Here is a 15,948-nt window from a genome sequence, read left to right as displayed (position 1 = left end):
CAAGCTCAGATATTATATGTTGTTCGTATATCACGCATGAAAAACATAAGTCTTCGAGTTACGGCTTCAAGAAGATCACAGAGCATATATTCGAAGGCATCGACGGAAGCTTGACTGAGTGCAGCAGATCTCAGCCTCTCATAATACAGGTATTCCACACCAAAGGGGACAATAAATTGATCATTTTCGCCACCTCCATTTATATCAAAAGCAGACAACAGGGACATCGGGGAAATTTCCTTCTCGAAGGAAGGTAAAGTCAAAGCAGACCTCTCAACAGCCCATAGCCTATTTGAAGCTCGAACAACAACCAGAGGAGGAGGCCAGCCAGACGATCTGGGTAAAACAGTTTCAACGACCTGCCAAATGGCCCTACCCATCAACCGCCCTACTAGGAGGACCGCTGAAGCAACCTTCAGACTCCCTCGAGGTAATATCAGACTTTCAAGAGGTTTGAACTGACCCATCTTTATCTCAGGTACTGCCAAAAAGTTCCAAACGGAGATAAGTCAGGATAATCTTTTGTCAAGATAATGAAAGCAAGATTAGAGCAAACCTCTGGGGCAACAAAGCAATGAAGCCCCAGGCTCACCTCAATCCGTTTGAAGAAGGCGTCAAATAGGTCCTTTGCAGAAAAAACAGGAGAATCTCGCTGGAAGAAGGAAATAGACAGAGGGCTGGAGGGAAAGACTCCCTTTCTCCGACAAAGGGCCTAGGAGTGAAGAGGAGTTGACGCTGATATATACTCAAAATCTGAAGTCTTAGCACAAAGTAAAATAACTCTAGATTTTTGAGCCCACGATGTCAGGATCTTTAAAAGATATTCATGGAAAAGGAAAAAAGAGGCATGTCCAGGCGATAATGACAGGAAAGTAAAAAGAGCAGAGTATATGAGAGGCAAGGAAGGGCCAAAAAGGGAAAAAGGCAGATAGGATTCAAGAAATGAGAAATGACAAAAAGATGAAAGGGAGTTATGAAGGCAGCTACATACGAACAGGCGCGGTCATAATGGTTCTCGATATTCACCCCCTCGGCAGTCGGAGCAATAACTGCCAAGAAGGTGAAGGGGCAATTGATGATCGCTGGATTTCCCTACCCCCAATCCTGGGCCTAGATTACAGCCACGGCCCATGAAAGGAAGGCCCACACGCCCTCTCAAGTAAAACAGGCCCGGACCACCAGATCCCTGAGGCCGGACTCCACCAGATTCTTCCTCATCAAGATCGGCCCAGCCCGTATAACCTCCCCACGGATTTCTTCTCTTCCTGGGTTCAGCGTCCAGCCCAGCTCTCGGCCCAGCCTAGAATCCAGAACGAGACTCATCATACAGCCTGGCAGATCCGCTCGAGTGTACGCACGGGGGAGAATCAGAGGCCGTTACGCATGGAGCAGGCGCCGATATCCTCGTACGCCCATATCTGTATGGCAGAGACGCGTGGTCCAATCATGAGAGAGTCGTTATACGTCACCAGCAAGCAGGAAGAAAAGGATAAAAGGGATACCCCTTTAGGGAGATAGGCCATGTTTTATTCTTCAATACACAAACCCTTGTAAAACCCTATTCTATTGGATCTCAGATCATCATATATAATAATTTATTTCTATATTATTCATAAGATGTATTTTGTCAGGTATTTTAAAAGCATGCAATAACTTTTAACCATACACAATTTGAGAAATCCATTATAAACCTAGGCTCCACCGGCTAGAATTTAGACCCCTCCGACTTGTAGTCTGAGTAAATTCTTATATAAGATTTATATAAATTTATAGAGAAAATATATTAAATTGTATATTGACTTAACTATATATATATATATATATATATATATATATATATATATATACTACGGTTTGTATAAACTCGATCTAAATAAATATATATTTATTTTTATAATCAAATAAAATAAATATATTTAATCAGTGTTGCTAGTCCATAAAAATTGATTATTTTTTATTCGGTAAAATTAATTGATTCAATATATAAAAAAATTTTAAAAGTGAAAATTTTATTTCTTAATAAATTTATTCGGCACAAATATGAATTAATTGATTAATATATAAAATTTTATTTTTCAACTTGCAATATTATAAATTACAATATTATATACAAGCAAATAATAAATATTTTATCAAAATTTACCGATTTATATTTCCTTTAATTAAATATCAAATCAGTTAGGAATATATTTAATTATTTTCCTCCTATGTTGTATTATATATTTTTTTTCAACCTTTGGAAGTTTACCTTTGGAAGTTTTTTGAGGTAGTATTTCTTTTCTTCCTAATAAAATTTTAATTATTGTTGTATTATATATAATAATATAACTCTTATTATTTAATTATTTTTATAATTAATGACTTTTTAGTGTAAATTAAATAAAATCATATTAATATTTTTTTCTCAAATTTAAATTTACTGAATGAATTATATTACTTTGGTCGCCAAATAGATACATTAATAAGTTAATTATCTTCCAAAAAAATGTTATAATTTTGAGAAGTATAAGGAACTATATTTATTTTTGCGATATGCTTTTTTAATATATATATATATATTTTTTTTGTTTTTCTATTTTACATGAAAAATCGGTGTAGAAATATCCTGCGGTTAAGGTTTAGCATATCAATGGCATCTGTTTCCAGAAGGATATCCTCCGTTAGTCATACTTTCGTTGTTCCCAAGGCGGCACGCATTCCCAATGTATATCGGCTCTTGTCTTCATTGCTGGTAAATAACACTGCCCTTTTAAGCGCGTGCACGACTAACAAGCTTAGTTCCTAATAATCATTATCTAAAAGAATTCCAACTAATATTTATTTACTTTTAATTTTCTAAAAATAAAATTGTCAAAATTTAAATTCCGATCCAAAGTATAAAAAAATAAATATTTATGTAAGCAAAAAAATTAATGTTTGAATCAATCGCCCAACAAATCTAGAAAATAGGTTTGGCGATATTGAGACTGAGAGCAGCCGAAAATTAAAGGCAATTAATTACATTTTTATATTAAAAATGTCGCTTGATAAATTCAGGCATGATTAGATATTTATATACAAATTACAGCTCAGAAATAGTATTTAGCAACTGTAAAAAAACTTTACCTTTAAAATTTAAGAAATTTAAAAATTTTAATTTCGAGCATATACATTTATTTATTACTCTTATATTTTATAATTTTTATTTTTTATAAAAATTTAAAAATAATAGTTATTTTTTGAAATTAAATTTATTCAATTAACTTTTTTAATTACACTTATTTTAACATAAAACGGAAACATGTTCTAAAGGTGGCTTTTTGTTTTTGTCATTTGAGGGTCCATTTTGTTTGATTTAGTTTTGTGTAGTACGATTTGTGGTTTTGATGGTTTGAATAGTCTATTTTATGGGTTCCATTTTAGTGATTTAATTTTTTCTGAATCTATATTTATGTTTTATTTTATAATTTTTTAATTTTTTGTAATCTTTTTATCATTAGATCTTGATAATACAAACCTTCTTGTATGGTAAAAAAATATATAAAAGTTAAAAAAGTAATTTATTATTAATTAAAATAGAAAAATCTTTCCAATTCCTTTATAATGTTAAATTAATTATATTATTATTGATTTTGAAAATCATCAAAATATGACATTAAAAGAAAGCTATTAGTTTTATGTAACTCACAAATTAATATTAGTATATTTTATTTTTATTAAATAAAAAATTGATTTGGAATAAAAAATGAAAAGATTAAGAATTTCAAAACAAACAAAGATAGAATTTTTTGAATATAATATATAATAAATTTTAATTTATTTAATTTTGATTAAAATTCAAAACTTCAAATAGTTTTTATATTATTTACTTAAAATTCGTTAACATAAAAATTTTATTTAATATCTTTAAAATTCAATAACTAGTTTTTTTTTTTTTTTTTAAGAAATCCTATAACTAGTTTGAAACTTAAAAAGAAAAATAAACATAAAAAGCTGTCAAAAATTAAGTGGGAAAATTTGACCAATGCATCCGCATTCCCCACCCGGATTGCAACCAAATCTGTAAGGGTCAACGCGCCGGAGAGTGAGAATAGGGAACTGAAAATGCAAGTTGCGCGTTAATCGTCTACTGTACAACAGAATTATCGGCCACGTCACCATATATTATCTTTTGGTTACAAAAGTTTATTTTGCTTTGGTCACCATATATTATCGACTCTGTCTGAAGATATAAATTCATAAATTTAATTTATTTTATTTATTTTATTTTTTTTTACTGTTAAAAAGTTAATTCATATCAGATAAATGTTTTAAAAAAATTTTAATAATCCTTTTCCTGCTCTGTTATGTTATCTATCTAACCGCCAAAGCATAAAAGCGACCTCTCCTGAATTTGGTCATTAAAAGCAAAGCCGAATCCATTTCTCTTGCTTGCTTGCTTTCTTTCTTGCTCTGTTGCTTCTAAGTTTCGGAAAATAATGGAGAAAGCCATCAATAGGCAGCGAGTTCTTCTCGATCATCTCCGTCCTTCCTCATCTTCATCGCACAATTATGAATCCTCTCTCTCTGTAAGTCTCATATTTCTGTTTTCTCGCTCTTTTATCTGATAATTTTGTCAAATTTGGTATAATTGCTTGTATCTTCTCATTAGATTTTTTATGTTTTTGCCTTGAAACCGATGGATCTGATAGTTTAGAATCATGATTTGTTATTTTAATTGTATTCCAAATCTATGAAACCTTTTGTTTCGCATTAATGGACTCTGGATGTTGAAACCAGGTATCGGCGTGCTTGGCTGGAGATAGCTCCGCGTATCATAGGACTTCGGTGTATGGGGATGATGTTGTGATTGTAGCGTAAGTGTCTTCTTCTATTTTTCTCCTCCTCTTTAATAACGTTTATAACAGAGTCGAATGATGTATTTATCATTTAGGAGTAATTTCATTGGTGGAGTCGGTTTTAGCTTTTTTCTGTTTGTCATTCAGAGCTTATCGAACTCCGTTATGCAAGTCTAAGCGTGGCGGTTTCAAGGATACTTATGCTGATGATTTACTTGCTCCTGTTCTGAAGGTTTTTCTCTTTTTAGTTTTGAATTTAATTCAAGTTTATTGAGGTTGAATAGTTTCAATTCCTTTTATTTTTATTCTTATTGTTGGTAGCCTCTATTCTGTGTTTATCTATTTTATTTAATTATTTATTTGTTTATTTCTCCCCGTAACTTCTCGGTGCAGGCAGTGATAGAGAAAACAAATTTGAACCCTAGTGAAGTAGGGGATATTGTTGTGGGCACAGTGTTGGCACCGGGATCTCAAAGAGCAAGTGAATGCAGGATGGCTGCATTTTATGCCGGTTTTCCTGGTATTATTTCTTTTTCTGCACCTCTTGAGGATTCTTGACTAGATATTGGTTTATGTTTGATCCTTATACGCAAGGATGTTGTGTCTGTTTCAGAAACCGTGCCTGTTAGGACCGTTAACAGGCAATGTTCATCTGGGCTTCAAGCAGTTGCTGATGTAGCTGCAGCTATCAAGGCAGGGTTTTATGACATTGGTAAAGGAATATACAACTCTATGTTTATTGCATGGTCCCTGTCATAATTTGTTGTTATTTGTTATGACTCAACTGTTTGATCCTTATGCTTTAGGCATTGGAGCTGGTTTGGAATCTATGACAATTAATCCAATGGCTTGGGATGGAGATGTGAATCCAAAAGTATGTCTCTCTCTTTCATTTCTTCTGTTTCATGAGGGTTTCTCGGTAAATAGTTTTGTCCCTAAGATTTGTTAATTGGGACAGGTAAAGGCCTTTGAGCAAGCCCAAAATTGCCTTTTACCCATGGGTGTTACCTCTGAAAATGTTGCACATCGTTTTGGAGTGACTAGACAGGAGCAGGATCAGGCTGCAGTAAGTTGAATACCTGTCATGGTGCTTTGTGTTGCTCAGTCCTATATATTGATGTCAAAATTTTGTTGCTAGGTTGAGTCTCATAGGAAGGCTGCGGCAGCTACTGCTTCTGGAAGATTCAAGGATGAGATAATCCCTGTGGCTACCAAGGTATAATTTATTCAATGCTTTCTTAGCAAAGTATGCAACTTTTCTCTGTTTCACTTGCTGGCATCTATGTGTGGAGATGCACACCTAATTGATGTTGGCATACTGCTCCATAATTTCATGTTTGACCTTGAAGATTGTTGACCCAAAAACTGGAAATGAGAAACCTGTCTCCATCGCTGTTGATGATGGAATTCGCCCTAACACATCAGTGTCAGAGCTAGGAAAACTGAAGCCTGTGTTTAAGAAAGATGGAACCACAACTGCTGGTATAGCAATGCCAGCCTATTTACTTCTCATTTTTTTATGTTGAGTGGTTTATGTCAATGTCATTTATGTTGCGACCTTGTTTTGTAGGGAATTCTAGCCAAGTAAGTGATGGTGCAGGGGCTGTGTTGCTTATGAGAAGAAGTGTGGCAATGCGTAAAGGGTTACCTATACTTGGTGTGTTCAGGTAAGCAACTCCCATAAATTTAATCATTTATAGAGAGAATTTTTGTATCTTAATGTGCTGAAAGTAGATTGCTGGAGCAGCACATGGTTTTATCCTCTGATCTCAATGTTTCACCAGGTTGAGGGTGGTGACCTCATTCTAAGCCAAGTATTTTGTACAAATAGAGGAATTGTGCTGCTTCTTTCTCTTTTTCTCAAGGAAGTATTCTTTTGGTTATGCAGGACTTTTGCTGCTGTGGGTGTGGATCCAGCCATCATGGGCATTGGCCCGGCTGTAGCAATTCCAGCTGCAGTGAAGGCTGCTGGTCTAGAGCTTGGTGACATAGATCTTTTTGAGATAAATGAGGTAAGAAACCTGATTGGTAATTCTAGCCTTGACTGCCAGTCTAAACTATAACTTCTAGAATTAGAATCTATGAGTTATTTGCAATTTTTGTATGACCAATTTTGACTTTTCTCTTGCAGGCATTTGCTTCCCAGTTTGTTTATTGCCGTAAGAAGTTGGAGCTTGACCCAGAGAAGATCAATGTCAATGGTGGCGCAATGGCCATTGGACATCCTTTAGGTGCAACAGGTATCTGTGGCACATAATAAAGTTCGTTTGCACTGCATTCTAATTTGAGATCTTCGTTTCAATGTTTTGAATCCTTGATGCCCAAATTGCAATGCTCCTTAGTTTTGCCTGAAGGCCCGCCCACAATGTGTTACATGTAGAATTATTCCAAGTTTATCGAGCATACTTGTATTGCACTGCTAAATATGATCATACACCCACACTCCCACTTTCAAAATTTTTCCTTGAATCTGTGATTATGAATGTGAAGCACTAATTTGCAATGTTTGTAATATGGGGTCATCTGTTATTGTTACAGGTGCCCGATGTGTAGCTACTCTTTTGCATGAGATGAGACGTCGTGGTAGAGACTGTCGCTTTGGGGTGGTGTCTATGTGTATAGGTACTTCCCTCTCTCTTTCTCTCTCTCTTTCTCTGACCTTGTGGACTTTTGGTTGCTGATGAATGAATGCAACTCGAACGCAGGCACAGGAATGGGAGCAGCCGCTGTTTTTGAAAGAGGTGATGCCGCTGACGAGCTCTGCAATGCCCGGAGAGTAGAAACCAATGACCTTTTATCCAAGGATGCTATGTAGACAATTGCTTTTTTTCCCCCTATCATACAACTTGCCAATAATATTACAGTTGGGGGTTTCAGCTAAACTATAGTACTGTGAAAACCACAAAAATCAGTTACCCTTGAAATAAGGGAGGTGACTGTACGTAATTGTTGGTGAATTTGGATATGCAACGGAAGTTTCTAATAATTTGTTATAAATATTGATAAACAAAGCAGTTCTAGTTTGTTATTTTTATTTTTTTCATCTCTTATTATATTTTATTTTGTTCTGAATAAAAACCGAATTGCAGGAAATCAAAATTGTTACGTTATAATTGGATGTTTCTTTCTCGGCGTTTGCTTGGCCGCCTGGAACCCCTATCATCCACAGCATTAGAGTACAAGGGGGTGTGGGCGCAGCCAGTTATTCCATGCCGAGTTAATGAATGATCGGTTTTTTTTCTTCTCAATCGTTGTCCATTAATTGATCATTCAATTTTCTCAGGCATATGACATTTGTGTCGAAAGAGATATGTTGAGGCAGCAAGTCTTCGTACTTGGAAGTTGGATCAAAAAAGGACCTTCGCTGTCATGATAAACAAATTCGAAGATCAGTAGACTCATATATATGCTCAGTTTTTTAATTTTAATATAATTTAGGAAAAATTTGTTCTTGATGTGTTGACCAATGATTTTTTCTTTTAAATATGAATACTTGAATAAAAATTACATTAATAGTTATCCCTTTTTTCCCTCTTTCTCCCGCATCCTTGTTTCCTGAGTAACAAAAGCTTCGGTGAGCCGAGTCTTATTATAAATCGTGATGTTAATAAATCGTACATTTTCCCAAAATATAAAAAATTATTATTTAATTTTATGATAAAATTTAATAATTAATTTTTTAATTTTAAAAAATACATTAATATTTTATTAACGTTTTAAAAAATATATTATTTAATTTTTTCATTAATTATATAATTAACTAGTAAAATTTTTTATTATAGAAATTAAATAGTAATTTTTTTAAAAAAAATATACTCATTTGTTTGAGCGAAGGAAACTGGTGAAAATTAATAGACATTAGCGATTAAACAGAATTGAAGTTTGATATTTCACTTGCAAATAGATCGAGCAAAATCTGTTGCAAGCAAAGCAGGGGGCGAGTTACGAGACATGACAGTTCTTTTTTTTTATTATTATTATTAAATTACGAAATCTTTAAGTCAAAATATTAAATACATTACCGTGAAGTAGTATTACGAAGTCTTTTACTTGTCCTTATCTCTATATAAAAAAAATCTTTTACTTGTATAAATATTTCACCACAGTACGCTAATATAAATGATTTTTCGACATTGCAGAGGGCTGCAATTTTTCGACATTTATCATTAAACTTAGGGAAAATTACTTTTTAGTCCCTCAGGTTTAACGTAATTAACACTTCTGTCCCTCTATTTTGGCGACCCAACACTTAAGTCCCTCACTTTCTCTTCCGTCCAATTTCGTAGTCCTTCCGTTCATTTAAACCGTTTGGTCAAAGAGTCAAAAGTGAGAGGTGATAATTTTTTCCAGAAATACCCTTCTCTTAATGTGAAATTCCTTTTTTTTTTTTTCTCTTTCATACTTTCTCCCGTTGCACAAGAAGAAGAAGAAGAAGAAGAAGAAGAAGAAGAAGAAGAAGAAGAAGAAGAAGTTGGGTAGGAAGAAGAAGAAAAAGTTGCTGGGTAGGAAGAAGAAGAAGAAGAAGAAGAAGAAGAAAGATTTGCTGGGTAGGAGGAAGAAAAAGAAGAAGAAAAAGTTGCTGGGTAGGAGGAAGAAGAAGAAGAAGAAGAAGAAGAAGAAGAAGTTGTTGGGTAGGAAGAAGAAGAAAAAGTTGCTGGGTAGGAAGAAGAAGAAGAAGAAGAAGAAGAAAGATTTGCTGGGTAGGAGGAAGAAGAAGAAGAAGAAAAAGTTGCTGGGTAGGAGGAAGAAGAAGAAGAAGAAGAAGAAGAAGAAAGAAGAAGAAGAAGAAGAAGAAGAAGTTGCTGGGTAGGAAGAAGAAGAAGAAGAAGAAGAAGAAGAAGAAGAAGAAGAAGAAGAAGAAGAAGAAGAAGAAGAAGAAGAAGAGGAGGGTTAATTTTGTCAATTCACGTGTCCCAAACGGCTATTTTGAACGGAAGGACTGCGAATTTGGACGGAAGAGAAAGTGAGGGACTTAAGTGTTGGGTCGCCAAAATAGAGGGACATAAGTGTTAATTACGTTAAACCTGAGGGACTACAAAGTAATTTTCCCTTAAACTTAACATGTAAATTTTCAACATATTAATAATTAAATATTTTATTTCAGTACAAAATGCAAAAAAAAAAAAAAAAAATCATAAATTCTACTCAAGTTTCAATTGTAACTAATAGTTCTTATTTTAGCAATTAAATAATTTAAACTGATAGTTGCTTGTCCTAATCAACACAATATGTTAGTGCTCTCATGTAGACTGGCTTATTAAATAATTTGATTACTAACCTTCAAATAAATACTGAAGATCGACAATCTAATTAACAACTAATAATTTGGAACAAAATGAAAAATTCACAAAGAAGTGTTTTTTTTTCAAGTCCGCAACTCAAGTTAACGGTCTTATTAATATGCATAAAACTATATATAAGAAAGGTAATTCCACACTCATAGTAAGTGCATTTGAATAAATTTGAGAGGTCTCATATTCTATACTCTTCCAATCTCCAATCCCCATTTCAAAAAAAAAAAAAAGATAATCCCTTCCTCGGCACATTAAGTTTTTAATTGAATTTCACCTCATAAAATCTTATAAAAGTTAATATTGATGTTACAGTTGATTTTAAGATGATTAATGTTGATGCTTTTGTAGTATGAATTCATAATTATGATGTAAAATTTTAAACCATTATGGCCATTTATAACATTTTTTTATAGACTCCTTACTCTTAAAAAATATAGTTTGTTGAGAAGGTGGTTTGAAATAGAGATTATTTCAAAGTTGTTATTGAAGGGGATTTGGTCAAGGTGATTGGAACTCGTAAAGGAGATCCTTTCCCAATATATTTTCAGAAGATTGAGGACTCAAAAGAGTTTGCTCAATATGTTCGTTTCACCTAAATTTGAAGGGATAACAATTAAGCAACTCATTGTTTCGGTAAAAATTCGTTAATAATAGTACATTTAAATATAATTTATCTTTTTAAATATATTATATTTTTTCTGTTTTTATCTCTTTATAGATAAATGTATGAATTATATGTTTTTTTTTTAAAATCATATGAAAACAATTGAATTAAAATTGCAACTTAAATTAATAATTTTGCATGTCATGCTAATACTGCATTTTAAGAAATGTAGCAAATAGATAAAAGAGACTCAAACCAACACTATGTCAATGCGAGCTATTTGACAGTTCCGATAAACTTTTTAAACTATATTTAATATAGTCTAGAAATTAGATATTTTCGTGACAATGTGTGACTAATCTACATGAAAAAAATAAGTAAGATAAATAGCGTTTAGGGGTAACTATTGTGATGCTTAAATTAAAAAAAAAAAAAAAAGCTTAATTGAGAGAATAAGGGAATATAAAGAGCTTGATTAGTATTTCAGAAATTTATATTGATAACCGTTGGGCATCATTCTCCCTTAGGCTGAGTCAGGGCCCGCGAAAGCAGAACAGGTCCGGAGCTCGGGACAGCCCCTAGGCAGGCCTGCTCAGCAACTCAGGCTTGAGCCTGGAACGCATGGCGGGCCTGGTCGACCGCGAGCCCAAGCCCGGTAAGAAAGAAGCCAGCCCGGAGATGGGACATGAAGAGGAACAGTAGGCCCAATCCTTTTGCAGCCCTATCCGTATGCGCACTGGAGAAAATTAAATGGTCGCCTGACATAGATAAGGGGACTGACACTACTGTACGTACAGACTTGCCCGACAGAGACAGGTGTCACTGTAACAGAAAGGTCATTAGGCGTCACTAGTAAGCAAGGAGGGGAGAATAAAAGAAAAAGGGATATCCTCCTTTCGAGGGGGAGTTGACTCAACTATTGTAAACCCTATTTTATCTGAATCTCAGAACATCAATTGGCGCCATCTGTGGGAACGAAGGAAACCTTTTCGTCACCGAAAGTTCCATTTTTTACAACACCCACTGAGATTCACATGGCCAATCACAGCAAAAATTACACCGGAGCCATCCCAAGCGATTTGAGCTCCGCTCGGGAAAGACTGCAGTTCTTATTCTCTAATTCCACAGTGTCACAAGACAGAAAGAAAGACGTCATAACTAAGTTGCATGGTCACTCCTTTAACCCAAAGTATTTCCATTGTCATGATTAATTATACCGCTGAAAACAAAAAAATTGTACAATAAGTCAAGCATGTGAATAATTATTTGTGTATATGAGGTTGAGCATGATAGTATACGGAAGTAGCTTAAAGGCATGAATTTTGATGGGAAAACATTGAGAAAGGGTCATTTGTTTACGCATACTGTTGAGAAAAAACTGTAAATGACCCCAGCACCACGAAACCGGCTGAGATGATAAAGCGACAGTAAGGCCAACGAGCCTGAATCCCTAATAGATCAACACAAAACCAGGCTGAGAAGATGAAGGCCAACAAAGGCCTGACTCCAACCTTACATAAAAAAGCTTGAACAGCGCAAAAACAACACGTAAGAACATAGTTCCGACCTCACATAAAAAGATGGGGCACTGGACCATAAATGGAAAATCCAACCCCCCAAAGGAGTTCGGGTCACAAGGTAAAGAGACTTTGATCTCGCACAACAGTCAAAAGCGCTAAAGCGCCATGCTAACCTCAAGAGGGTGCCAAAACAAAAAAAATCTGGATCCGACCTCTGAAAAGAGCTCAGATCACAGGATAATAAGACCTCGATCTCGCCAAACAGTCAGCGTATAAAGAAATTAAATTAAGGAACCCTAATGCCCGTTTTATATAGCCATGCGGCCTACTAAAAGCCAATTTAAGGCTCAACGAAGCCACAACGCCATGCCAATCTGAAGAAAATGAGCTCGGTACCGGCAATGCTATAAGCCCATAAAAGAAAAGTTAAAGCTGAACAAACAAGAAGTCAAACTGAAATACAACCTAAATTTGGCTCAACATGGAAACAAAAAAAATAGAAGTCCGACCTCAGTAGCGAGTTCAAGACGCCTAAAAAGCAAAGACTGAAGTCCGAGCTCACGAGCTCATCAAGTAAACGGGTTTGAAATCAGAGAAGACCCATGATGCAAAAACCAGATAGGACGAGACTAAGCGAACCACAGAAGGATGGGCCCCACACGAAAAGGCCCACAAACGCATAGCATACGGTAAAGGTAGACAAAGTCATGGAGCCGAGCTCCCAGCTAGGACCAGCTCACAATAAATAAAGGCTTAGCAAAAAATCAGCTAAGCAAAAAAGAATGTCAAGAGACCAAGCTCACCGTTTCAACGGGACACATGGCCTAGGCTGCTCTAACTATTAAAAGGCCGCGTCAGGAAGAGTTAAACGTCCGAGCTCATAAAGGGGCAGATACAAAACACTCACACGGGTAGATTATTTCATTAAGTCTCATAGATCCAAGCTCACACAAAGATAGCCCAGTTCACTCAATAAAGTCAAGTAAATTAAAATTTGGTTAAGTGTGCATACAACTTGACATTCTTAATAATTAAGTTAAAGATTGGAAGAGCATCACAACTTGGATAAAGAAGAGATCTCCAAACCCTCAAGAATTCAGGCAGATCGGCGAAGCCACAGAGCAATATGAGTGGAAAATAATCTAAGTATAGATAAAGTACAAGCCAAGATCAAAACAAACGCTCCCAGGCCGTCACACACTCAAGCGTCAAAGTAAAAGAAAAGGACACCGACCTCAAGGGGAACGTAAGTAAATCGACGAGGCTAGTAAAATAATTTGAATAAGGAACAATCTAAATATGAATGAAAGTACAAGTCACGACCAAATTTCGCTCGTCACTAAGACATGTATTCCCAGATCGTCATAGAAACTAAGACAATAGAGAGAAAGGAAGAAGAAAAAAGACAGCATAAGGCATGAAAAGGAAACCATAGTCTTCATTAAAATAATACTAAGAGGCTCAACCTCAGCTATTACATTGTCATCTACACTAACTATACTGTCGTCCCTTGGGAGTTCGGATCCAGCGCCATCATCACCTAGAGGTCCCTGAGACCCTGCACCCTCTTTTCGAGGCCCAGTTGGCAAGGAAGAAACACCTTTGGACAAAGGGTTGTCTTCCTCCCCATAACACACCTCCTCGCCGTCAGAGTCTACCTCAGGAGCTCGGAGCTGAGCTAACAGGGTGGAGGGGACATCCCTAGCTAACTTCAAGCCTTGGTTGAACCCGGAGGCGAACATGCGGAATGCCTTATCCCATAGTTCCTTCTTCATCTCACCAGAAGCCTTAAATTCCGCAAGTCGCGCCTCACAGGCCAGTTCGGTTAGGGCTTTCAGCTCGAGGGAGTCCTTATATTCCTGTAAACGCCTCTCGCAGGCCTGATCAACCTCAACCTTCAGCTCAGCAGAGCCCTTGTACTCCCGCAAGCGCGCCTCGCATGCCAACCGAACCTTGTCTTCAGAAAGCTTAGCGTCCTCAAGTAAGGCAGAGCACCTCCCTTCTAAAGCCTTAACCTCTTGGCAGAGCTGTTGTTGCTGGAGCTTTGATTCCTCTGCAACCAGGGTCAGACCTTTCAGGTCCTCGGTGCGCCTATTAAGTTCATGCTTAAGGACAACAATCCAAGTCAGGGCCTCGTCCCTCTGGGAGGTCATTGTCTCAAAATGAGCCTGGACATCATCACGATCTGCTTTAACCAATTCCCACTTACGCCAGGCCTCATCACGCTGAATCACGACCTCATCTCTCTCACAATGGGCATTCTCCAGGGAGGACAGCTGCACCAAAACTTCATCGCGTCGAGACTCTGCAGCAGCTGCCCTCTCGTCAACCCGCTTAACAGCATCTTGTGTCCAAGTTAATTCATCTTTGAGGTCCTTCAGGTGACCCTGAGCTGCGGTAAGCTGACCCCTGACATCACTTGTAGCAATGAGATTCTCCTCACGGCAGGCCTCCTCAATCTGGCAGTCCACAGAGCTCTAGAGTGACTGGTCACGAGCGTCAATCTCCATAAAGACGCCCATCACCTGGAACAAGGAAGAACAACAAAGGAAATTAGAAAAGTAACTAAAATAGAAACAGTCCAAAACAATGAAGATACTCACCATAAGGAGCATCTCTCGAAGGCTATCCCCTAACTCCTTCCGAGTCCGGGAGTGAAAAGCCACCTGCTCCCGAGTAGAGCAGGCTAGGAGACTGGTGAGAGCAAGCAAATACGGGTCTGAAGCATCAGTGACCCCACCAAACATCCTCTCCCGCAGTAGCCCGGCAATAGTGCTCGCGATGGATTGGGAAGTTATCTCCTCAGTATTCAGCACATCATTATTGGTAGCAGAAAATAACAGCTCCACGGGCGCCTTCTTCTTCTCAGCAGGAGGAATAGTTGGGGCAGGCTCCTTAGAAGTACGGACCTTCTTCGGGGCTGGAGCAGCTGCAGGAACTTTGGAGGGAAGAGCGCGCTTACCAGCAGCCTCCTTAAGAGCGATGCCACCGCTGGCCGAGGTCTTTCCTGGGCGAGAAGTAGAAAGGGTTTTGGCCTTTGCCCCATCCTTAGAGATGCCCTGGCCAGCCGGGACGACCTCGGCCCCATCCTCGAAAGCAATATTGGCAGCTGGCAGGACCCCAGTGCTTTCTTAAGGAACGCCTCCAGTAGTAGAAGCGACCTCGTCCTTTCTCTGCGAGACGTCCTCAGCCGATTCCTCAATCACAGCTACCTTCTGGGACATCAGAGCTGAGGCCGGCTTAGACTTTGAAGCCGTGAGAGACTTGGAGGAGGAATGAGACCGGCTATGACCTGAGGCCTTGAAAGCCCCCGGATGGTGACTTTTGGAGCCCGGCACCAAAGAGCGATAGGAGGTCGGAGCAGGAGGAATGGTCTGACCTGCTGACCAGGGAGAGATGATCTCGGCGACCTCCCGCGTCGTATCAGCAACCGACAATCCAGCTCGGAAAGAGTCCAGAGCAGCCCTCATGCTCTCCCGAGACAAGACGAAGTTCTTTGGGGGCTTGATCTTCTCCGTGGGGAGTTTGGAAGCTAGAAAAAGACAAAAAATCGAATGAGTTAGCAGCATACCCAATAAAAAATAAAAATAAAGGAAGACAACACATCAACGAAGCAAATACTGACATCCTTGCAGTCCTGGAGGCTAGACACAAACATGCACTTCTCAACATCATACTTCTGTTCAATAGAAGTTAGTCTGAGAAGGCCGATC

At 37.5% G+C, this 15,948-nt stretch overlaps 1 protein-coding gene across 1 annotated transcript; it reads left to right on the top strand.

Moving 5' to 3' along the window:
* The first annotated feature begins 4,329 nt into the window (after positions 1 to 4,329).
* Positions 4,330 to 7,851, top strand: LOC110610626 (3-ketoacyl-CoA thiolase 2, peroxisomal). Its single transcript, XM_021750635.2, has 14 exons — positions 4,330 to 4,547; positions 4,759 to 4,835; positions 4,965 to 5,049; positions 5,211 to 5,337; positions 5,431 to 5,529; positions 5,624 to 5,691; positions 5,776 to 5,883; positions 5,956 to 6,033; positions 6,167 to 6,299; positions 6,388 to 6,484; positions 6,706 to 6,829; positions 6,949 to 7,057; positions 7,356 to 7,439; positions 7,523 to 7,851. The coding sequence occupies exons 1-14, from the start codon at positions 4,458 to 4,460 to the stop codon at positions 7,630 to 7,632; spliced, it is 1,389 nt and encodes a 462-aa protein (XP_021606327.1). The 5' UTR covers positions 4,330 to 4,457; the 3' UTR covers positions 7,633 to 7,851.
* The last annotated feature ends 8,097 nt before the right edge of the window (positions 7,852 to 15,948 follow it).

This window comes from Manihot esculenta, chromosome 3, assembly GCF_001659605.2.
Source record: "Manihot esculenta cultivar AM560-2 chromosome 3, M.esculenta_v8, whole genome shotgun sequence".
Lineage (NCBI taxonomy): Eukaryota > Viridiplantae > Streptophyta > Magnoliopsida > Malpighiales > Euphorbiaceae > Manihot > Manihot esculenta.
The sequence above is the reverse complement of the archived record's forward strand: the minus strand, read 5'-3'. Positions and strand labels throughout refer to the sequence as shown.